At 53.3% G+C, this 24513-nt stretch overlaps 1 protein-coding gene across 2 annotated transcripts in view; it reads right to left on the bottom strand.

Moving 5' to 3' along the window:
* Positions 1–24513, bottom strand: part of armc2 (armadillo repeat containing 2) — a 316108-nt gene that overhangs the window by 48818 nt on the left and 242777 nt on the right. For both annotated transcript variants that reach the window (XM_072499968.1, XM_072499969.1), the window contains one exon: positions 23513–23612. In XM_072499968.1, the coding sequence (XP_072356069.1) occupies positions 23513–23612 (100 nt within the window). The remainder of the gene's footprint in view (positions 1–23512; positions 23613–24513) is intronic.

The raw sequence follows: 24513 nt of genomic DNA, 5'->3' as shown, positions 1-24513 counted from the left end.
GGGGCGGGATTCACGCCAGCCCCCGGCAATTCTCCGACCTGGCGGGGGGTCGGAGAATGACGTCCCATGATCTTGAAATATTTATATTAATTTAGAAGAATGAGGTGGGATCTAATTCTGATAGGGCTGGATAGACTGGATGAAGGAATGTTGTTTCCTCTGTGGGGGTTGATCTAGAACAAGGGTCTCAGGATACGGGGTAGGCCATCTAGGACTGAGATGAGGAGAAACTTCTTCACTCAGAGGGTGGTGAACTTGTGGTATTCTCCACCACAGAAGGCTGCGGGGCCAAGTCACTGAATATATTTAAGATGGTAATCGATTTCTAAAGGTGTCAAGGGATATGGGGAGAGCGTGGGAGTATAGCAGAGGGCAGAGCAGGCTCGAATGGTCTACTCCTGCTCCTATTTTCTATGTTTCTAATATCCACCTGAACAGATTGAACCTCAGTTTAACATCTCACTTAGAAATCAACACATCAGTATTACCTACCCTAGATTATTCTTGTATTGAATTTTTGAGGCAGTGATTCAGGGGCAAGGGTACAACCAAATAAAATGCCATTAAAAAAGCAACTTTGTGCTATTTCAAGTGAGAGGGGAGCCGGTTTAAATCACTTGGCTAGACAGCTGCCTTGTGATGCAGAGCAAGGCCAGCAGCGCAGGTTCAATTCTTGTACCAGCTGAAGTTATTCAAGAAGTCCCCACCTTTTGAACCTTGCCCCTCGCCTCGGGTGCGGTGGTCCTCAGGTTAAATCACCACCAGTCAGCTCTCCCCCTCAAAGGGAAAGCAGCCCATGATCATTTGGGACTGTGATGGCTTCACCTTTGACCTTTATTTCAAGTGAAATATAGTTTTTGCACTTGGCGCTTCAAGGTTGGTCATAAAAATCACACCGTGTGCAAGTTGTTTTTTCTTGATCCAAAATGAACTAAGTATAATCCAGTACTAGAAAAAACAGTCAGCATTTTGAAAATAATGCTAAGATGTTTTATCATATACTGTAAAACCATTTTTTATACCATGCAACAGCACTTGATCCTTATCATAATTACTGATTAGACTGATGTAACCTGAAAAAGCAAATGTGAAAAAAGGTACATCACAAAAAACACTTTTCTTCATCCAGCTGTTGATATAAAATATGAGAAACACTGTAATTGAAAAATACAGGAAAGCACTAACAATTTAACCATGTCCTGAAGGCGGCAGAACAGTTAGATAAGGGGCACAATTCAGTGGACTTGAGTTGAAGTCCGCTGAACTGCACGTTTAGCACGTCATTCCTCAGCACCTGCAGTGCCGAGAAACATCTTGCTATTCAAAGCCACTTTGCCATTGTTTTGGCCCCGGAGCATCCTCTCCACCGATTTCCCACTAAAGTGCGCCAGCAGGAAAGGCTCTTCACAGTCCGGGACGCTATTTTGGAAGGCTGCCTCGATCCTTCCCCCCTTCCTTTTTCTTTTTTTTTTAATAAATATTTAATTGAAAACTTTTGGTCAACCAACACAGCACATTGTGCATCCTTTACACAATATTATAACAACACAAATAACAATGACCTATTTTATAAACAGAAAATGAATAAATAATAAATAACAAAAATGAAAACTAACCCTAATTGGCAACTGCCTTATCACAAGTAACACTCTCCAAAAATATAATTTAACAGTCCAATATATAATTATCTGTCGCAACGACCTATACATATTATACAGTATATATTAACAACCCTGAGAGTCCTTCTGGTTCCTCCCCCCCCCCCCCCCCCCCCCCCACCCCGATCCTGGCCTGCTGCTGCTGCCTTCTTTTTCCATTCCATCTATCTTTCTGCGAGGTATTCGACGAACGGTTGCCACCGCCTGGTGAACCCTTGAGCCGACCCCCTTAGAACGAACTTAATCCGCTCTAGCTTTATAAACCCTGCCATGTCATTTATCCAGGTCTCCACCCCCGGGGGCTTGGCTTCTTTCCACATTAGCAATATCCTGCGCCGGGCTACTAGGGACGCAAAGGCCAAAACATCGGCCTCTCTCGCCTCCTGCACTCCCGGCTCTTGTGCAACCCCAAATATAGCCAACCCCCAGCTTGGTTCGACCCGGACCCCCACTACTTTTGAAAGCACCTTTGTCACCCCCATCCAAAACCCCTGTAGTGCCGGGCATGACCAAAACATATGGGTATGATTCGCTGGGCTTCTCGAGCACCTCGCACACCTATCCTCCACCCCAAAAAATTTACTGAGCCGTGCTCCAGTCATATGCGCCCTGTGTAATACCTTAAACTGAATCAGGCTTAGCCTGGCACACGAGGACGACGAGTTTACCCTGCTTAGGGCATCTGCCCACAGCCCCTCCTCGATCTCCTCCCCCAGCTCTTCTTCCCATTTCCCTTTTAGTTCATCTACCATAGTCTCCCCTTCGTCCCTCATTTCCCTATATATATCTGACACTTTACCATCCCCCACCCATGTCTTTGAGATCACTCTGTCCTGCACCTCTTGTGTCGGGAGCTGCGGGAATTCCCTCACCTGTTGCCTCGCAAAAGCCCTCAGTTGCATATACCTGAATGCATTCCCTTGGGGCAACCCATATTTCTCGGTCAGCGCTCCCAGACTCGCGAACTTCCCATCCACAAACAGATCTTTCAGTTGCGTTATTCCTGCTCTTTGCCACATTCCATATCCCCCATCCATTCCCCCCGGGGCAAACCTATGGTTGTTTCTTATCGGGGACCCCCGCAAGGCGCCAGTCTTTCCCCAATGCCATCTCCACTGTCCCCAAATCTTCAGTGTAGCCACCACCACCGGGCTTGTGGTGTAGTTCCTCGGTGAGAACGGCAATGGGGCTGTCACCATAGCCTGTAGGCTAGTCCCTCTACAGGACGCCCTCTCTAATCTCTTCCACGCCGCTCCCTCCTCCTCTCCCATCCACTCACTCACCATTGAAATATTAGCGGCCCAATAATACTCACTTAGGCTCGGTAGTGCCAGCCCCCCCCATCCCTGCTACGCTGTAAGAATCCCTTCCTCACTCTCGGGGTCTTCCCGGCGCACACAAAACCCATGATGCACTTTTCAATCCTTTTAAAAAAAGCCTTCGTGATCACCACCGGGAGGCACTGAAACACAAAGAGGAATCTCGGGAGGACCACCATCTTAACCGCCTGCACCCTCCCTACCAGTGACAGGGATACCATATCCCTTCTCTTGAAATCCTCCTCCATTTGTTCCACCAACCGCGTTAAATTTAACCTATGCAATGTGCCCCAATTCTTGGCTATCTGGATCCCCAGGTAACGAAAGTCCCTTGTTACCTTCCTCAACGGTATGTCCTCTATTTCTCTACTCTGCTCCCCTGGATGCACCACAAACAACTCACTTTTCCCCATGTTCAATTTATACCCTGAAAAATCCCCAAACTCCCCAAGTATCCGCATTATTTCTGGCATCCCCTCCGCCGTGTCTGCCACATATAGTAACAAATCGTCCGCATACAAAGATACCCGGTGTTCTTCTCCTCCTCTAAGTACTCCCCTCCACTTCTTGGAACCCCTCAACGCTATCGCCAGGGGCTCAATCGCCAGTGCAAACAATAATGGGGACAGAGGGCATCCCTGCCTTGTCCGTCTATGGAGCCGAAAATATGCAGATCCCCGTCCATTCGTGACCACGCTCGCCATCGGGGCCCTATACAACAGCTGCACCCATCTAACATACCCCTCTCCAAAACCAAATCTCCTCAACACCTCCCACAAATAATCCCACTCCACTCTAGCAAATGCTTTCTCGGCATCCATCGCCACTACTATCTCCGTTTCCCCCTCTGGTGGGGGCATCATCATTACCCCTAACAGCCTCCGTATATTCGTGTTCAGCTGTCTCCCCTTCACAAACCCAGTTTGGTCCTCGTGGACCACCCCCGGGACACATTCCTCTATTCTCATTGCCATTACCTTGGCCAGGATCTTGGCATCTACATTTAGGAGGGAAATAGGTCTATAGGACCCGCATTGTAGCGGGTCCTTTTCCTTCTTTAAGAGAAGCGATATCGTTGCTTCAGACATAGTCGGGGGCAGTTGTCCCCTTTCCTTTGCCTCATTAAAGGTCCTCGTCAATACTGGGGCGAGCAAGTCCACATATTTTCTATAGAATTCGACTGGGAATCCATCCGGTCCCGGGGCCTTTCCCGCCTGCATGCTCCTAATTCCTTTCACCACTTCTTCTACCTCGATCTGTGCTCCCAGTCCCACCCTCTCCTGCTCTTCCACCTTGGGAAATTCCAGCCGATCCAAAAAGCCCATCATTCTCTCCCTCCCATCCGGGGGTTGAGCTTCATATAATTTTTTATAAAATGTCTTGAACACTCCATTCACTCTCTCCGCTCCCCGCTCCATCTCTCCTTCCTCATCCCTCACTCCCCCTATTTCCCTCGCTGATCCCCTTTTCCTCAATTGGTGTGCCAGCAACCTGCTCGCCATCTCCCCATATTCGTACTGTACACCCTGTGCCTTCCTCCATTGTGCCTCTGCAGTGCCCGTAGTCAGCAAGTCAAATTCTACATGTAGCCTTTGCCTTTCCCTGTACAGTCCCTCCTCCGGTGCTTCCGCATATTGTCTGTCCACCCTCAAAGGTTCTTGCAGCAACCGCTCCCGTTCCTTACTCTCCTGCTTCCCTTTATGTGCCCTTATTGATATCAGCTCCCCTCTAACCACCGCCTTCAGCGCCTCCCAGACCACTCCCACCTGGACCTCCCCATTATCATTGAGTTCCAAGTACTTTTCAATGCACCCCCTCACCCTTAGACACACCCCCTCATCTGCCATTAGTCCCATGTCCATTCTCCAGGGTGGGCACCCTCCTGTTTCCTCCCCTATCTCCAAGTCTACCCAGTGTGGAGCGTGATCCAAAATGGCTATAGCCGTATACTCCGTTCACCTCACCTTCGGGATCAACGCCCTTCCCAGCACAAAAAAGTCTATTCGCGAGTAGACATTATGGACATAGGAGAAAAACGAGAACTCCTTACTCCTAGGTCTGCTAAATCTCCACGGGTCTACACCTCCCATCTGCTCCATAAAATCTTTAAGTACCTTGGCTGCTGCCGGCCTCCTTCCAGTCCTGGACTTCGATCTATCCAGCCCTGGTTCCAACACCGTATTAAAATCTCCCCCCATTATCAGCTTTCCCATCTCTAGGTCCGGAATGCGTCCTAGCATCCGCCTCATAAAATTGGCATCATCCCAGTTCGGGGCATATACGTTTACCAAAACCACCGTCTCCCCCTGTAGTTTGCCACTCACCATCACGTATCTGCCCCGTTATCCGCCACTATAGTCTTTGACTCGAACATTACCCGCTTCCCCACTAATATAGCCACCCCCCTGTTTTTCGCATCTAGCCCCGAATGGAACACCTGCCCCACCCATCCTTTGCGTAGCCTAACCTGGTCTATCAGTTTCAGGTGCGTTTCCTGTAACATAACCACATCTGCCTTAAGTTTCTTAAGGTGTGCGAGTACCCGTGCCTTCTTTATCGGCCCGTTCAGCCCTCTCACGTTCCACGTGATCAGCCGGGTTGGGGGGCTTCCTACCCCCCCCCCTTGTCGATTAGCCATCCCCTTTTTCCAGCTCCTCACCCGGTTCCCACGCAGCTGTATCTCCCCCAGGCGGTGCCCCCCCGCCCATCCCCTCCCATACCAGCTCCCCCCTCTCCCCAGCAGCAGCAACCCAGTAATTCCCCCCTCCCACCCCCCCCCGCTAGATCCCCCGCTAGCGTAATTACTCCCCCCATGTTGCTCCCAGAAGTCAGCAAACTCTGGCCGACCTCGGCTTCCCCCCGTGACCTCGGCTCGCACCGTGCGACGCCCCCTCCTTCCTGCTTCTCTATTACCGCCATGATTATCATAGCGCGGGAACCAAGCCCGCGCTTCTCCCTTGGCCCCGCCCCCAATGGTCAACGCCCCATCTCCTCCACCTCCCCTCCTCCCCCCATCACCACCTGTGGAAGAGAGAAAAGTTACCACATCGCAGGATTAGTACATAAAACTCCTCTTTCCCCCCTTTTTAACCCCCCTCTTCGCCCCCCACATTCGCCCCACCACTTTGTTCAAACGTTCTTTTTAATAACCCGCTCATTCCAGTTTTTCTTCCACAATAAAAGTCCACGCTTCATCCGCCGTCTCAAAGTAGTGGTGACTCCCTCGATATGTGACCCACAGTCTTGCCGGTTGCAGCATTCCAAATTTTATCTTCTTTTTATGAAGCACCGCCTTGGCCCGATTAAAGCTCGCCCTCCTTCTTGCCACCTCCGCACTCCAGTCTTGATAAACGCGGATCACCGCGTTCTCCCATTTACTGCTCCGAGTTTTCTTTGCCCATCTAAGGACCATTTCTCTATCCTTAAAGCGGAGGAATCTCACCACTATGGCTCTGGGAATTTCTCCTGCTCTCGGTCCTCGCGCCATCACTCGGTATGCTTCCTCCACCTCCAACGGACCCACCGGGGCCTCCGCTCCCATTAACGAGTGCAGCATCGTGCTCACATATGCCCCGACGTCCTCTCCCTCCGCACCTTCAGGAAGACCAAGAATCCTCAGGTTGTTCCTCCTTGCGTTGTTCTCCAGTGCTTCCAACCTTTCCACACATCGTTTCTGATGTGCCTCATGCGTCTCCGTCTTCACCACCAGGCCCTGTATGTCGTCCTCATTCTCGGCTGCCTTTGCCTTCACGACCCGAAGCTCCCGCTCCTGGGTCTTTTGTTCCTCCTTTAGCCCTTTGATCGCCTGTAGTATCGGGGCCACAGCTCTTTCTTCATTTCCTTTTTGAGCTCTGTGGTAGTATGTATTGGGGGTCATGTGGGACTGGAAGCCCTAATGTCATTGGCTGACAGATCCCGGGTCCTGGTTGGCCGTTGACCTCAAGCTCCGCCCTCAAGGCGGAGTATAAGAAGCCGGTGTCTTCCCCCGCAGGCCAGTTTACTATCGAGCTGCTGGGGAACAGACACGCTTAATAAAGCCTCATCGACTTCACTATATTCGTCTCATGGAGTCTTTGTGTGCTACAATTTATTAAGCGTGCCTAAAAAGGACTATGGAGCTCAGGATCATTCCAGAATGCCTGAGGATCAGCCCCCACGCAGTGAATGCGGCAGCAGCCTTCAAACACTGGCAGACTTGCTTCGAGGCCTACATCAGAACGACCACCGGCCGAGTCTCAGACGAACAAAAACTGCAGGTCCTGCACTCGAGGGTGAGCTCGGAGATTTTCACCCTCATTGAAGACACCGACGATTTCCAGACGGCGTTCACAGCACTCAGAAGTCTCTACGTTCGCCCAGTTAATCAAATCTACGCTCGTTACCAGCTCGCGACAAGACGGCAAGGTCCCGGAGAATCGATGGACGAGTTCTACGCCGCGCTGCTGATTTTGGGACGAGCCTGCAGCTGCCCGTCGGTGAATGCAAACGAACACACGGACAGGTTAATGCGCAACGCTTTTGTGGCAGGTATGCAATCCTCCCAAATCCGCCAAAGACTTCTAGAAAAAGAGTCGCTAGGACTCTCAGAGGCACGGGCCCTAGCAGCCTCCCTAGACGTGGCCGCGCGTAATACCCGCGCCTACGGCCCCGACCGCGCGGCAGGCCATTGGGCCCCGTACGTACCCGTCGCGGCAAACCCCCTACCCCCCCCCCGGACACCCCACAGGCTTGCGCAGTCCAAACGCCGAGTCGCACCGGGGGCGCCCGCTGTTATTTCTGCGGCCAGGCGAAACACCCCCGACAGCGCTGTCAGGCCCGCGCAGCCATCTGCAAAAGCTGCGGGAAAAAGGGCCATTATGCGGTTGTGTGCCGATCCCGCGAGGTCGCCGCCGTCCCGGGGCCACAGGGAGCCCTACAAGCAGTCTATGCGTCCCAACTCCCCCAGCACGCCATGTGCGACCCGCAGGCGCAGCCGCTCTGGTTCCCGACCACCGCGGTCCCGGGAGAACTGGGAGCCCTGGACGCCGCCTATGCTCCCCAACCCCCCTCCCCGCAGCCCATGTACGACCCGCCGCCGGCGCTACCGCTTTGGGTCCCGGCCAACACTCTCCACGGAGAGGAGGGGGTTTTTCGCGTCCCTAACGCCACCCTCACCCCCGTCCCGCGCCCCACGCCTGACCCGCCGGCGCCACCTACTTGGACCCCGACCACCGCTGTCCCCGGTGAGGGAGCTCCTCGCGCTCCTTGCGCTCGCGGCTCCACGCCTGACCCGCTGGCGCCGCCGACTTGGGCCCCGACCACCGCTGTCCCCGGTGAGGGAGCTCCGCGCGGTCCAAGCGCTCGCGGTCCTAGCGCTCGCGGTGAGGGAGCTCCGCGCGGTCCTAGCGCTCGCAGTCCTAGCGCTCCCCAGACCCCCCAGCACACCATGTGCGACCCGCAGACGCCGCCATTTTGGGTCCCGACCACCACGAGGGGAGGAGGGGCGCCGTTGTGCGACCCGCAGACGCCGCCATTTTGGGTCCCGACCACCACGAGGGGAGGAGGGGCGCCGCCATCTTGGACCGCCCCCGACCTGTACGACGCATGGGGGCGGCCATTTTGTCCACCCCCGCCGCCATCTTGTGACCCCCCAGCCACGTGCGATGTATGGGGGCGGCCATTTTGTCCATCCCCGACGCCATCTTGGATGGCAACAACGGACCCACCCCACTACAACAACCACGGCTCGCTTCGGTTACGCTCGATCAGGCTCGGCCCCGGACACTCCAGACGACGACGACAACGGTCCTAATAAACGGCCACGAGACGCCATGCCTAGTCGACTCCGGGAGCACGGAAAGCTTTATACACCCCAACACGGTAAGACGCTGTTACTTGACCACCTATCCCAGCGCACAAAAGATTTGCCTAGCTGCAGGATCCCACTCCGTACAGATCCAGGGATTCTGCATAGTTACCCTAACGGTGCAAGGGAGGGAGTTCAAAAACTACAAACTTAACGTCCTTCCCCAACTCTGTGCCCCCACCTTGCTGGGATTAGATTTCCAATGTAATCTACAGAGCCTTACGTTTAAATTCGGCGGCCCCATACCCCCACTCACTATCTGCGGCCTCGCTACCCTCAAGGTGCAACCCCCGTCCTTGTTTGCGAACCTCACCCCGGATTGCAAACCCGTCGCCACTAGGAGCAGACGGTACAGTGCCCAGGACCGGACCTTCATTCGGTCCGAAGTCCAGCGGCTACTAAAGGAGGGCATAATCCAGGCCAGCAATAGTCCCTGGAGAGCGCAGGTGGTAGTAGTGAAGACAGGGGAGAAACAAAGGATGGTCATTGACTATAGCCAGACCATCAACAGGTACACACAACTAGACGCGCACCCTCTCCCCCGCATATCCGACATGGTCAATCGGATTGCCCAGTATAAAGTCTTCTCCACCGTGGACCTCAAGTCTGCCTACCATCAGCTCCCCATCCGCCCAAGTGACCGCAAGTACACAGCCTTCGAGGCAGACGGGCGATTATACCATTTCCTACGGGTCCCTTTTGGCGTCACAAATGGGGTCTCGGTCTTCCAACGGGAGATGGACCGGATGGTTGATCAACATGGGTTACGGGCCACGTTCCCGTATCTCGACAATGTAACCATCTCCTGCCACGATCAGCAAGACCACGACGCCAACCTCCAAAAATTCCTCCAGACCGCCAAAGCCTTGAACCTCACGTACAACGAGGACAAGTGCGTTTTTAGCACCGACCGGCTAGCCATTCTGGGCTACATAGTACGCAATGGGATAATAGGCCCCGACCCCGAACGTATGCGCGCACTCATGGAATTTCCCCTCCCGCACTGCCCAAAAGCCCTGAAACGCTGCCTGGGGTTCTTTTCGTACTACGCCCAGTGGGTCCCCCAGTACGCAGACAAGGCCCGCCCCCTAATACAGACCACGACCTTCCCTCTGTCGACAGAGGCTTGCCAGGCCTTCAGCCGCATCAAAACGGACATCGCAAAGGCCACGATGCACGCCATCGACGAGTCCCTCCCCTTCCAGGTCGAGAGCGACGCCTCCGACGTAGCTCTAGCGGCCACCCTTAACCAAGCGGGCAGACCCGTGGCCTTTTTCTCCCGAACCCTCCACGCCTCAGAAATCCGCCACTCCTCAGTGGAAAAGGAAACCCAAGCCATAGTGGAAGCTGTGTGACATTGGAGGCATTACCTGGCCGGCAGGAGATTCACTCTCCTCACTGACCAACGGTCGGTAGCTTTCATGTTCGATAATGCACAGCGGGGCAAAATTAAAAATGACAAGATCTTAAGGTGGAGGATCGAGCTCTCCACCTTCAACTATGAGATCTTGTACCGGCCCGGAAAGCTGAACGAGCCGTCCGATGCCCTATCCCGCGGCACATGTGCCAACGCACAAATTAACCGCCTCCAAACCCTACACGAGGACCTCTGCCACCCGGGGGTCACTCGGTTTTACCACTTCATCAAGTCCCGCAATCTCCCATACTCTTTAGAAGAGGTCCGTACAGTCACAAGGGACTGCCACATCTGCGCGGAATGCAAGCCGCATTTTTTCAGGCCAGATGGAGCGCACCTGATTAAGGCTTCCCGCCCCTTTGAACGCCTCAGTCTCGATTTCAAAGGGCCCCTCCCCTCCACCGACCGCAACGCATATTTTCTTAATGTAGTGGACGAATACTCCCGCTTCCCTTTTGCCATTCCCTGCTCCGACATGACCGCGGCCACAGTCATTAAAGCCCTGAACATCATCTTCACACTGTTCGGTTACCCCGCATACGTCCACAGCGACAGGGGGTCCTCTTTCATGAGTGACGAGCTGCGCCAGTTCCTGCTCAGCAAGGGCATAGCCTCAAGCAGGACGACCAGCTACAACCCCCGGGGGAACGGGCAAGTAGAAAGGGAGAACGGCACGGTCTGGAAGGCCGTCCTACTGGCCCTACGGTCCAGGGATCTCCCAGTTTCACGGTGGCAGGAGGTCCTCCTGGACGTTCTCCATTCCATCCGGTCGTTATTATGTACAAGCACTAATCAAACGCCTCACGAGCGTCTCCTTGTCTTCCCTAGGAGGTCCTCCTCTGGAACGTCGCTGCCTACCTGGCTGGCGGCCCCAGGACCCATCCTGCTCCGAAAGCATGTGCGGGCACATAAGGCGGACCCGTTGGTCGAAAGGGTTCACCTCCTCCACGCAAACCCCCAGTACGCCTACGTGGAGTACCCCGACGGCCGACAGGACACGGTCTCCCTGCGGGATCTGGCGCCCGCCGGCACCACGCACCCCCCCCCCCGACACCATCAACCCAACCCCCCCCTTCCTGCCACCGCCGCACCCCGCGACCGCCCCCTTCCCAGGAGGATCAGTCCCCCTCCCCTTTGCACCGACAGCTGAAACCGTACGGCTCCTGGAAGCGACAACACTGGTACAAGCACCACCACCACCGCCGGGGCCGAGGCGATCGACACGGACGACCAGACCGCCCGACCGACTCGTGGCGTCGATGTAAAACAAAGATGGACTGTTCAAAGAACATTTTGTTTTTTTCCTATACCCTCTGTAAATAGTTGCAACAGGACGAAACTGTCCAATACTGTACTACCATGTGAATGTTCTATCCTCCCAGGACCAGCCCTGTAAACCCTTACCACCATACGAAGCATCACCCCGCCGGGTTCATTTTTGACAAGGGGTGAATGTGGTGGTATGTATTGGGGTCATGTGGGACTGGAAGCCCTAATGTCATTGGCTGACAGATCCCGGGTCCTGGTTGGCCGTTGACCTCAAGCTCCGCCCTCAAGGCGGAGTATAAGAAGCCGGTGTCTTCCCCCGCAGGCCAGTTTACTATCGAGCTGCTGGGGAACAGACACGCTTAATAAAGCCTCATCGACTTCACTATATTCGTCTCATGGAGTCTTTGTGCGCTACAAGCTCTTCCACACAGCATTTCAAGAACTCTTGTTGTTCAGGGCCCCATGTTAAACTGCCACCTTCCGACGCCATCTTGGTTTTTGCTTGCCTTCCTGGCCGCTGTTCTAAAGGATCCACTGCAATCCGGCCACTTTCTCCTCCTTGTTTCATCCGTATCCAGGGGGGGATTCCCTTCTGGTTTACCACACAGTGTTTTTAGCCGTCAAAATTGCCGTTGGGGCTCCTATCAAGAGCCCAAAAGTCCGTTTCACCGGGAGCTGCCCAAACGTGCGATTCAGCTGGTCATCGCCGCACCCGGAAGCCTCCCCCCTTCCTTTCCATCCACCCCTTTTGACCCCCCCAATATTGGGGAGGCCCCCAGAGACCCCTTCGCACTCCTCCCTCTACCTGGTAAGGCCCCACTGGGCCCGATTCCTGTCCAACCTGACATGGGCACCCTGGTACTTACTACCAGCCCAGGACCCTGGCAGTGCTCCAAGATGCCCGGGTGCTAGAGGGAGAGACTGGGTGCCATCCTGCCCTGTCTCCGACCACCTGGCGGTTTCTTATGGCCTGGGAGACTCCCCCCTAGGTGCCGTTATGCCTGGTCCACATTTGTATGGACCAGTGCTAAATGGTGCTCTGGTGAGGTCTCCCAAGCATGGCCATTGAGCCCCAGGCAGTGGAGAATCCAGCGAAAGTAAATTTAAATGACTGATGTGGTTCACGTCCAGACTGTGACGTTTCACTAGATCCCGTTGAACCTTGTGAGATCAGCCTTCCCCGACACCAAGTCCAGGCTGCTGAATCGCACCCAAGGTGGTTAAGTCCCATGGGATATTTGCCTTTATTAGCCGAGGCATAGAATATAAGAGCAGGGAGATTACGGTGGAGCTCGATAAAATAATTAGGATAAAGCTAGAGTACTGAGTGCAGTCTGGTCACCAGACTATCAGAAGGATGTGATTGTATCAGAGAGAGTGCAGAGGAGATTCACCAGGATGTTGCCTGGACTGGAGCATTTCAGCTATGAAGAGAGGCTGGAACCCTCACATATTTAAGAAGCAGTTCGATGAACTGTAAAACGCAATTATTCTATTTATTTTCAGCAGAAAATTCCAATGATGGCATTAGGAGCGCAGAAATGCAGCATAATCGAACCTTTGAGCATTAACATTCGTTTCCACCAGAACTTTTAGTTTGGCCCCATTTGAAAGCATTCATGGCAATGTGAGTGGGACCTGGGAGTTTGCAACTGGCCAGAGTTTACAGCAGCATCTTAATACCGAGCTGAGCTAGAAGTAGCATCTTGCAAGATAAACCTATTATACAGTTAGTCAATATAGCCCAAAGAAAGATTGTCACAGCAGAAGAACAGGTTGAAGTAGTCATGTATTTTTACAGATTCTGCTTTATCACATTGAGCACACCATCCCCAGGGGAGAACTATACTGATGCCCTTCACATTCAATGTAGTCTGTGCATGACAAGGGTTGATTTGGTGTACAAGACCATAAGATATAGGAGCAGAATTTGGCCACTCGGCCCATCAAGTCTGCTCCGCAAATAAGTGCTGCACTTGGAGAACTGTCAATTAAGTTAAGACGGTTCAAAAGTGTCCTTTAAAAAAAGAGGTTAAAAGGTCCTCACACCAGACTGCCCTACAACACTATGCAGCTACTCAATACACAGTTACTGATGACAATGAGATGCTGTTGATCTTTTGGGTGACAATATGGGTGCGATTCTCCATAAAGATTTCGAAGTGTGGTAACGAGCAGGAACTGCCGCGAGCTTCCCGCCACTCGGCCCAGCGAGGCCAGCAACACTGTTCAATGTTAACTGATCCACTTAACAAGGCCCCAGGGCTTCTCGGAGTAACGAAGGTTCGCCAGCCAATTCGCCGGCACTGTGATTGCCAGCCCCCCACTAACAAGGTCGAGCAGCACGTAAGCTGCACTTGCTCAGCCAACACCAGCTAGCTTGCAACAATGGTGCTTAGGAGACCAGCCCCAAGATTTGGGGGTGCAGACCTGGGGAGGCTCCTAAACGCAGTGGAGGCCAGGAGAGATGTCCTCTTCCCCCAAGAGTCCTGGAGGGTCAGCCACAGGGAAGCCAGTGCTGTCTGGGACGAGATGGCAGCAGCTGTAAGCTCCGGGAGTGTGACCAGGAGACTGGCCTCCAGTGCCGAAAAAGGTCAATGACTCAGCACAAGTGAGTAGACGCCAATGTGCCCCCCCCACGCCACCCCTGAGACCTTTCCGCCCCCATGTGAGCATTTATGCGCAACCAATTACACTCAAGACAAAGTGATTTCATAACTGAAGGCTTTAATCTACTAGAACTTGTTCCCCAGCAGCTTCGATACAAAAAGTGAAGGCTGCTGGGACGGCACCGTTTCTTATACGTAACAACAGCCAATGGTAGACTCCTGGGTCTAACCAATGGTCATCAGCCTCTTAGGTACCGCAATACATTCAACCCCTGTTAAAAAAGAGTCCGGCGGGGGTGGTGGCCAGTGTTAACAGTCGCCTTTAGCATGGTATGACCAGGCATGGAGGTACCGTGGTATCGAGGATATTTACAAAGTGTTCACAGTGAAGCAATCAGTCGATCGGGTGGTCTGGTCGTCCTTCTGGAGCGTCTGGGCTTCGGTGGTGATTCTGATGGGGGTCCCGATGGTTGCGACTCCGGGAGCGTGGTCTCACCCTCCCTGGCAGCTTCGTTACCCCTAGGCGGCGCTGTTGGGGCAAAAGGTTGACACGGGGGGGGGGGGGGGGGGGGGGGGGGGCTGTAGGGGGCGTCAGTGGGTGGCGGGGGGGGGGCGCCTGTAGGGGGCGTCGGTGGGTGGTCGGGCCTAGGCAGGAGCGGCGGGAGTGCTGACCCTCCAGTGAGGTGCTGTGGGGGAGGTGGGGGTGGAGGCAATGGTTCGGGTGCGCGTGGGGTTCCGGCGGGCGCCAGGTACCGAAGGGAGACTGTATCTTGCCGGCCGTCAGGGAACGCCACGTAGGCGTACTGGGGGTTAGCTTGCAGCAGGTGGACCCTCTCGACCAACGGGTCCGACTTGTGCGCCCGCACGTGCTTCCGAAGCAGGATGGGTCCGGGTGTCGCTTGCCAGGTTGGGAGCGAGGTCCCGGAGGAGGACTTCCTGGGGAAAACAATGAGACGTTCATGAGGTGTCTGATTTGTGGTTGTACAGAGCAGCAACCGGATAGCATGGAGGGCCATCGGGAGGACTTCTTGCCAGCGGGAGACTGGGAGAACCCTGGACCATAGGGCCAGTATAACAGTCTTCCAGACCGTTCTGTTCTCCCTCTCTACCTGCCTGTTTCCCCGGGGGTTGTAACTGGTCGTCCTGCTCGAGGCGATGCCCTTGCTGAGCAGGAATTGACGCAGTTTGTCGCTCATAAAGGAGGACCCCCTATCACTGTGTATGTACGCGGGGAAACGCGGGTTTGCACTGCGCACAGATTTGGCAGTCCCTGGTGACTGACCTGACCTCGATGGAGTAGGGCAGGTTGCGGGTCTTGACAAAATGGAAAAAGCGAGTGACCCCCGGGTGGCAGAGGTCCTCGTGGAGGGATCGGAGGCGGTCCACTTGTGCAGTGGCACAAGTGCCGCGGGACAGGGCATCAGGAGGCTCGTTCAGCTTCCCGGGACGGTACAAGATCTCGTAGTTGAAGGTGGAGAGTTCTTCCTCCACCGCAAGATCTTGTCGTTTTTAATCTTGCCCCGCTGTGCATTATCAAACATGAAGGCAACCGACCATTGGTCCATGAGGAGAGTGAATCTCCTGCCGGCCAGGTAATGCCTCCAATGTCTCACAGCTTCTACTATGGCTTGTGCCTCTTTCTCGACTGAGGAATGGCGAATTTCGGAAGCATGGAGGGTACGGGAGAAGAAAGCCATGGGCCTGCCCGCTTGGTTGAGGGTGGCCGCCAGAGCTACGTCGGACGCATCGCTCTCGACCTGGAAGGGGAGGGACTCGTCGATGGCGCGCATCTTGGCCTTTGCAATGTCTGCTTTGATGCGGCTGAAGGCCTGGCGGGCCTCCGTCGACAGGGGGAAGGTTGTGGACTGGATTAGAGGTCTGCGTAGTTGGGGACCCACTGTGCATAATAGCTGAAGAACCCGAGGCAGCGCTTCAGGGCCTTGGGGCAGTGAGGGAGGGGGAACTCCATTAGGGGGCGCATGCGCTCAGGGTCGGGGCCTATAACTCCACTTCGCACTACGTAGCCTAGAATGGCTAGACGGGCGGTGCTAAACACGCATTTATCCTTATTGTATGTCAGATTAAGGATTTTCGCGGTCTGGAGAAATTTGCGGAGGTTGGTGTCGTGGTCCTGCTGGTCGTGGCCGCAGATGGTGACTTTATCCAGATACGGGAACGTTGCGCGTAAGCCATACCGGCCAACCATTCGGTCCATCTCTCGCTCGAAGACCGAGACCCCATTAGTGACACCAAAGGGAACTCTTAAAAATTGATAAGAGCCGCCCATCTGCTTCGAAGGCAGTGTACTTGCAGTCACTATTACGGAGGGGTAGCTGGTGGTAGGCGGACTTGAGATCCACTGTGGAGAAGACCTTGTATTGTGCGATCCTGTTTACCAGGTTGGCTATACGCAGGAGAGGGTACGCGTCCAGCTGCGTAAACCTGTTGATGGTCTGGCTGTAGTCAATTACTATCCTATGCTTCTCCCCGGTCTTTACCACCACTACTTGAGCTCTCCAGGGACTGTTGCTCGCTTCGATGAATCCTTCCCCCAGCAGCCTTTGGACCTCTGACCTGATGAAGGTCTGGTCCTGGGCACTGTACCGCCTGCTCCTGGTGGCGATGGGTTTGCAATCCGGGGTGAGGTTCGCAAACAGGGAAGGCGGGTCGACCTTAAGGGTCACGAGGCCGCAGACAGTAAGGGGAGGTTTAGGGCCGCCGAATTTAAAGGTCAGGCTTTGAAAATGGCATTGGAAGTCCAGCCCCAGGAGGGTAGCCGCGCAGAGGTGCGGCAGGACATACAGGCGGAAATTGTCAAATTTCCTGCCTTGGACAGTGAGGTTCGCTACGCAGAACCTCTTTATCTCCACCGAGTGTGACCCGGAGGCCAGGGAGATCCTTTGATTTACAGGGTGGGTTACAAGTGAACAGCGCCTTACCGTGTCGGGGTGAACAAAGCTTTCCGTGCTCCCAGAGTCAATCAGGCAAGACGTCTCGTGGCCGTTGATGAAGACCGTCGTTGCAGCTTTTGCGAGTGTCCGGGGTCGACTTTGGTCCAGTGTCACCGAGGCCAGATGAAGCAATTGCGAGTTCTGATCGGGCAGCGGGTAGTCGGCCGTGCTGGGGGCCTGGGGCCCCATCCAAGATGGCGTCACCCATGGGTCGCACATGGTGTCCGGGGATGAACAAGATGGCGGCGGCGATGGACAAAATGGCAGCGCCCACCCGTCCAGCGTGGTGTCCGGGGGGGCAAGATGGCCGCGTCCGTGGGTCGCACGTGGCCCTAGGATAGGGGGGTGGCGGTGAGCGCTGGCCGGTCGGGGCCTGAAGGGAGGGTTGCCGTGGCAGTCCATAGTCGCTGGCAGTGCCACAGCGCAGGCCTGGCAGACCCCCACAAAGTGGCCCTTCTTGCCGCACCCTTTGCAGGTGGCGGTGCGGGCCGGGCAGCCCGGGCGGGGATGATTCGCCTGCCCGCAGAAGAAACTGCGGGCTCCGGCGGTGTTAGCTGGCCGTCTCGTAGCGCAGGCCTGCGGGGTCAGGGGGAAGGTCTGTGGGGCTGCCGCTGCGGGGTGCCACGCAGCCCAGGGGGCCGCCGCGCGGTCGGGCGCATAGGACTGCGCATTTCTGTAGGCAACGTCCATGGACCCTGCCAGGGCCCGTGCCTCTCTAAGTCCCAGAGTGTCCCTTTCTAGGAGTCTTCGGCGGATATCTGGGGAGCTCATACCTGCTACGAAAGCATCCCTGATTAAAAGTTCCGTGTGCTCGCTCCCCGAAACTTGCGGGCAGCCACAGTTTTGGCCCAGCACCAGTAGCGCCCGGTAGAAATCTTCCAACGATTCCCCGGGGCTTTGCCGTCTAGTCTCAAGCAGGTGACGAGCGTAGACCTGATTTACAGGGTGGATATAATGTCCTTCTAGCAGTTCGATCGTGGCATCATAGTTCTCCGCCTCCTCGATAAGGGGGTAGATCCCAGGGCTGACCCTTGAGCGCAAGAGATGCATTTTCTGTCCTTCTGTGGGGGTGCCTCCGGCCGTCTCGAGGTAGCCTTTAAAACACGCCAGCCAGTGTTCAAAAATTGCAGCTGAGTTCTCCGCGTGGGGGCTGAGTTGAAGGCACTCTGGTTTGATTCGGAGATCCATCCTTCCAGCTTAAGTCTAGTAGATTAAATTGATGCGCAATCAATTTCACTCAAGACGAAGTGATTTCATAACTGAATGCTTTAATCGACTAGAACTTGTTTCCCAGCAGCTTCGATACAAAAAGTGAAGGCTGCTGGGACGGCACCGTTTCTTATACTCCGCCTGTCAGGACAGAGCTACGTACAACAGCCAGTAGTAGACTCCTGTGTCTAACCAATGGTCATCAGCCTCTTAGGTACCGCAATACCTGGTATTACCACAAGCATCCACCCCACCCAACTCTACATGCGGCCTCCAACTTTCCCTTCACCCCCCCAACCCTTCCTTCATGCCCCCTCACTACTGTGAACCACACATGTGGCTAACGATGCCCTTACTATGCCACCTCAGGAAAAGCTCTGGCAACCTTCCTGAAAAATACATGGATAGGATGGGTATAGAGGCTTACGGCACCAGGAAGTGCTGGGGGTTTTGGCAAAGGTTGGTATCATGACCGGTACATGCTTGGAGGGTCAAAGGGTCTTTGTTCATAATCGCCGGGAGAGGGCCCAGACTGTCTGCGGAGTGCAAGACTTAAGAATCTTCACCTCCTTTAAGGAGCGGGCCCTGGAGGTGACTGGGTGGCCGAGGACAGGGCAATCACCCACGCAGAGGTTGGCAGATGCCGCAGTGGTGAGGAACCACCGGGATCCACTCGGAGGACCTGTCAAATGTGAGTTGTTGTGGCCATACTGACTGACCCACCCCTCCTACTGATCACATGTCCATTCTCCTATAGGTCCTCCAGCCGACGGCTCCTGCCCATCCCGGGTGACCCCCTCTCCAGCCTCCCAGACCACATCAGAGGGGAGCTCAGAGGAAGACACGATCGCGGCGTCTCAGCTGTAATCCCCACCCTCCACCAGTGCAGATACACGCACCTTGGTGGGAAATGTTAGTGGTCAGGCTTCTGGGGCACAATCTGGTGAGCACCACATAGCTGCTGATGTACATTAGGTGTAGGCGGGAACCCCCAGGCAAAACAGCAGTCGGAGATCTGCTGGCTCCCAGGACACAGCTGGGTCCCAGCCTGATGCTGAGCCTGTAGAACAGGGTTACCCGGAGCTGATGGAGATGATAGGAAACAGTCAAGACATTCAGAGGGAGATATCAGCGACACTCCAGCAGATCCATAGCCGATTGGAGAAGTCGCAGAGGCTACGGGTGCAGGAGATGTTGCCAGCAATTCATGGCACTGAAGCCAACACTGCTAGAGTGACGACCGCAGTGGAGAGCCTGGTGCACGGTGTCAGCACTATTAGTGAAAGTGTCCAAGGCGTCACGCAGTTGGTGATGGCCATGGCTGAGGGTCTTGGCAGAATGTCCGACCCGCTGGGGGATGTTACCAATACCAGGCTGACCTTGATAAGGTGCTGCAGGACATGGCCTGCTCTCAGATGGGAATGGCCGAGGCCCTGCGGTGCTTGTCCCAGTCGCAGGTGGACATTGTCGAGGCACTGCAGAGCATGGCCCAATCACTGAAGAGCATCGCTGAATGCGACACAATGGTGCAGGCATTGAGAAGCCACCAGGCTGGCATAGCCAGATGATGCAGGGAGAGCCGGGGCTCAAACCAGATGCCCCTTCGTCCCAAGATGAAACCCGGGACCCTATGGACATCGAGCGGGAGGCTTTGGCAGTTGGTGGGGGTTATGGGTGGTCGGTGGGGCAGACAGGCAGGGGTTAGGGTTGCCCCGGAATGGGGAACAGGATCCAGGGACTTCTTAACATGCTGTGCTGCGAGCAGCTGTCCCCCTGCACCTACCCCCCTCCCCCTTCCCATAGCGGCCCACCCCTCCAAAGGGTGCTCCCCAACCCAGTCAAGAGTCCCCAACCCCCCACCGAGCACTGGGGTGGCAAGCCCAGAGTCCCTGGGCTCTTTGCCTTTGAGCAAAGGTGGCTACTCACCACCTCTGCTCCCCACAGAAGCTCTTCTGCCAGGTTCACGGTCTTCAAAAGGAGAACTAATCGGCGCCAGCGTGACCACTTGCTGGGGAGGCCACTGAATGACGGAAGGCCATTAGATATGGGATGGCTCCCGTTAATTATTTGGAAATTGTAGGGAAGTAGGAAGTGGTGATAATTGGTTTCTCGCCACCTAACGGTGAGATCCCGATTTTGCCTACGGGGGCGGGACGGTTGCATCGCAAACGGTTTGGCGCCTGGTGCAGTTCTCCCACTATTCACTGGCCTTGTTTCACTCGAGCGAGAGTGCACCGAAGCCAGAGAATCGCACTCTGTATGTTCTTCTCTTCAGTTTACAATGTCACAATGTCATTTGTAGGCCAAATTGGCTCATACATATTGGAGGATGTATTGTTAATCTTATGCAATTGATATTGTTTAAGAAGGCCACACTTGGCATAATCAGCTCAGAGTACACAGAAGGAGTGGAATAAGATAAGGCTGAAGGCCGCGTTTACAATGCTTTTCTCGTTATGTCCTTTTCTCCTCATTAACTCAGTCACTCCAATACAGGCATATACACAAATAAAACAGCTTGAAAGGCCTTCTTAAAGACAACATTATAATATTTCTTCTTCTTTTGCTTCTATTGGTATGTCACAAGAAGCAGGTACAGTGCCCTGGGGCTCACAAAGTCATCACATTACAGCAGGCTGCATCACTCACTCCATTTATTACAAGTACCAGTGCAGGTACATCTACTGCCAGGGACTTGAATGATTCTAATAAGTGTCATTGAGTGAAGCACTGTCAGGAACAAATAGAGGTGGCAGCGGAGTCTGTGGATTTAAACCTCACAAATTCCCTTATAAAAGAGCCAAAACTTTCTACAAATCTGAGTAGCAGTAGTGGATTTGTATAGAGGGGCAGGAAGGTTGCCAGCACCATAGTCCACTTTGGAACTTGTGAGAACTCTAGGTCATCCATAGCAGAATTCCCAGTGACAGTGATCCTAGGGCCAGCCAGGGGAGTGCTCATGTTCAGATAACTTGGTTCAAGCTATCTTGGTTGAATTCAATGTGGTGGGGGATCAGATAAAGAGGCACTCAAAGAACAAACAAAGAACAAAGAAATGTACAGCACAGGAACAGGCCCTTCGGCCCTCCAAGCCCGCGCCGACCATACTGCCCGACTAAACTACAATCTTCTACACTTCCTGGGTCCGTATCCTTCTATTCCCATCCTATTCATATATTTGTCAAGATGCCCCTTAAATGTCCCTATCGTCCCTGCCTCCACTACCTCCTCCGGTAGTGAGTTCCAGGCACCCACTACCCTCTGCGTAAAAAACTTGCCTCGTACATCTACTCTAAACTTTGCCCCTCTCACCTTAAACCTATGCCCCCTAGTAATTGACCCCTCTACCCTGGGGAAAAGCCTCTGACTATCCACTCTGTCTATGCCCCTCATAATTTTGTATACCTCTATCAGGTCGCCCCTCAACCTCCTTCGTTCCAGTGAGAACAAACCGAGTTTATTCAATCGCTCCTCATAGCTTATGCCCTCCATACCAGGCAACATTCTGGTAAATCTCTTCTGCACCCTCTCTAAAGCCTCCACATCCTTCTGGTAGTGTGGCGACCAGAATTGAACACTATACTCCAAGTGTGGCCTAACTAAGGTTCTATACAGCTGCAACATGACTTGCCAATTCTTATACTCAATGCCCCGGCCAATGAAGGCAAGCATGCCGTATGCCTTCTTGACTACCTTCTCCACCTGTGTAGCCCCTTTCAGTGATCTGTGGACCTGTACTCCTAGATCTCTTTGACTTTCAATACTCTTGAGGGTTCTACCATTCACCGTATATTCCCTACCTGCATTAGCCCTTCCAAAATGCATTACCTCACATTTGTCCAGGTTAAACTCCATCTGCCATCTCTCCGCCCAAGTCTCCAGACAATCTAAATCCTGCTGTATCCTCAGACAGTCCTCATCGCTATCCGCAATTCCACCAACCTTTGTGTCGTCAGCTCATTGATGGCTAGAGATCAGCTGTCATACCTCCTGTCAGCTGTTTCACCTCCTGACTCCCCAAAACCTGTCCACCATCTACAAACTCATGTCAAGAGTGTAATGGAATAGTCTCCACTTGCCTGGATAAGGGCAGCTGCAACAACATTTAAGAAGCTCAACACCATTCAGGACAAAACAGTCCACTTAAATTGCACCCCATCCACCATCTTAAATGTTCACTCCCTCTACCACAGATGCACAGTGGCAGCAGTCATTGCCATCAACAAGATGCGCTGCAGCAACTCGCCACACTCCTTTGATAGCACCTTCCAAACATATGCCATCCACCATGCATGGGAACAACACCACCTGCAAGTTCCCCTCTAAGCCACACACAAACCCTGACTTGAAACTACATCGGCATTTCTTCAATGTCGCTGGATCAAAATCCTGGAACTCCCTCCCTAATATCACTGTGGGCATCCCTGCACCAGATGGACTGTAGCAGTTCAAGAGGTGACTCACCACCACCAACTTCTCAACAGCAATTAGTGATGGGCAACAAACGCTAGGCTAGTCAGTGATGCCTACACCCTGTGAAAGAATAAAAAAATACTTTGTCCATGCTCAGGCAGTGCTCACCAACAAGAGCATTGCTGGAGCAGTAGTTGCCTCCCTCAACATGAAGCAACATTCATACCCTTGAGTACTCCTGTGCAAGTGGCAAATGATATCCCAGAAAGTGATAAGGAGCATAGAGTTGCATTTAATTTCAGCACAGATAAAGGTCATTCAGCCCAACTGGTCTAGCTGTGTCAATGTTTATGCTGGTAGAGGAAGAGAAGCAATCTTTTTGATTAAAGATACTGTTATAGCACTGGTTAAATAAAAGGATATGGGTAACAGAAAGCAATCAAGGCAGACACTATAGTTAATCTATTCAATTGTTAGAGTACAAAATAAATCACTTGGTGAATGCTTACCAATCAAATGTGGGAATCCCGAGTTGAGATGTATTTGCAAGCAGAATGTTAAATATTTACAAATACTCAGGACTGCAAAATGTATAAGGTTTCATGTATTTGTGATTTTTATGTAATTTATTTCTTTGATCAGATAGGTTAAATAGAAGAACATGATACACTGGGATAATAGCATCAAGCACATCAAATTAACATGTAAAATGAAAAAGAATCAGTTTGCCATTATATAAGATAAGCCATTGTGTCATACACATAGGGGTCACAGTATGTTGAGATGTTGAAACACAGGACTTTCAGTCTCAGTTATACTAACCTGCTTCCTATGGTGTCTGTTGAGGAGAGCCAAAAATAATTGGTAACAGCTGGTGCATTCGGACAGTGCAAGACAACAGTCATTGTATGCTGAAAGTTTGCTATAAATTGAAGAAAAATGGAAAGTTGTTAGTGTGGTAACAGAGAGTGCTTTTAGATGCAGTTAATATTTGTTTATCTGTCCGGCACCATATTAATTTTACCGAGCGAAGATTTCCTACATCTAAAAATGACTGGAACAAAGACAAACGGAATTCTCCACACAGGGGCAGTGAAAAAAATACTCTTGTAACACTCACCTGGGCATACACCTACTGGGTCTCGGAGATCCCTTTAATTAGGGGTCTCTGCAGGGGTCCCTTTAGTTAGGGGGTCTCAGGGAGGTGGGGTGGGGGGGCGGAGTTCCCCTATCCAGGGGGTTTCAGTGGGGTTTCCCTATCCATGGGGTCTTGGGGGGGAGGGGGGGTTCCTTTACAGGGGTCTCTGGCTGTGTCTCCCATTTTAGGGGTCTCTGGGGGGTAGGACTGGTAGAGGAGGGGTGGGCAGGCCGTGCATTATTGGGGCGGGGGTGGTAGCCCTCAGGTGGACATTGGGGGCAACTCCCTCAAGGCGTTACCCCCTTGGCTTACAGTGAGGGCTACCACGTCACGGCTACGCTGGTGATCCCTGCCACGTGATTCCTGGCATAGAGGATCGGCGAATCATGTGGACCCAGAGACTCTGTTGCCAGGCTGGCAAATGGGTCCTCTCGCTGGCATGCGGGTGCGAACTTCGATCCCACCGGTGACCACAAATACATGCTCGCTCGTTAAGGCTTACTAACTAAGAAGGTCTTATTTAAACATTTTTGAATTTCAGCACATTAGAAGCCTGTAATTCTCCACACCCCAGAGGCTATTGGGGAAATAAGTCAACCACTGGCTGAAGACTGACAACCATTTCTGCCAAGAGAACAGTGCTGTCTGTACAAGTCACCACCGCCTTGAATAACTTTTCAATTGG

Source organism: Scyliorhinus torazame, chromosome 4 (genome assembly GCF_047496885.1).
Source record: "Scyliorhinus torazame isolate Kashiwa2021f chromosome 4, sScyTor2.1, whole genome shotgun sequence".
NCBI lineage: Eukaryota > Metazoa > Chordata > Chondrichthyes > Carcharhiniformes > Scyliorhinidae > Scyliorhinus > Scyliorhinus torazame.
This window is presented reverse-complemented; position numbering and strand designations above follow the sequence as displayed.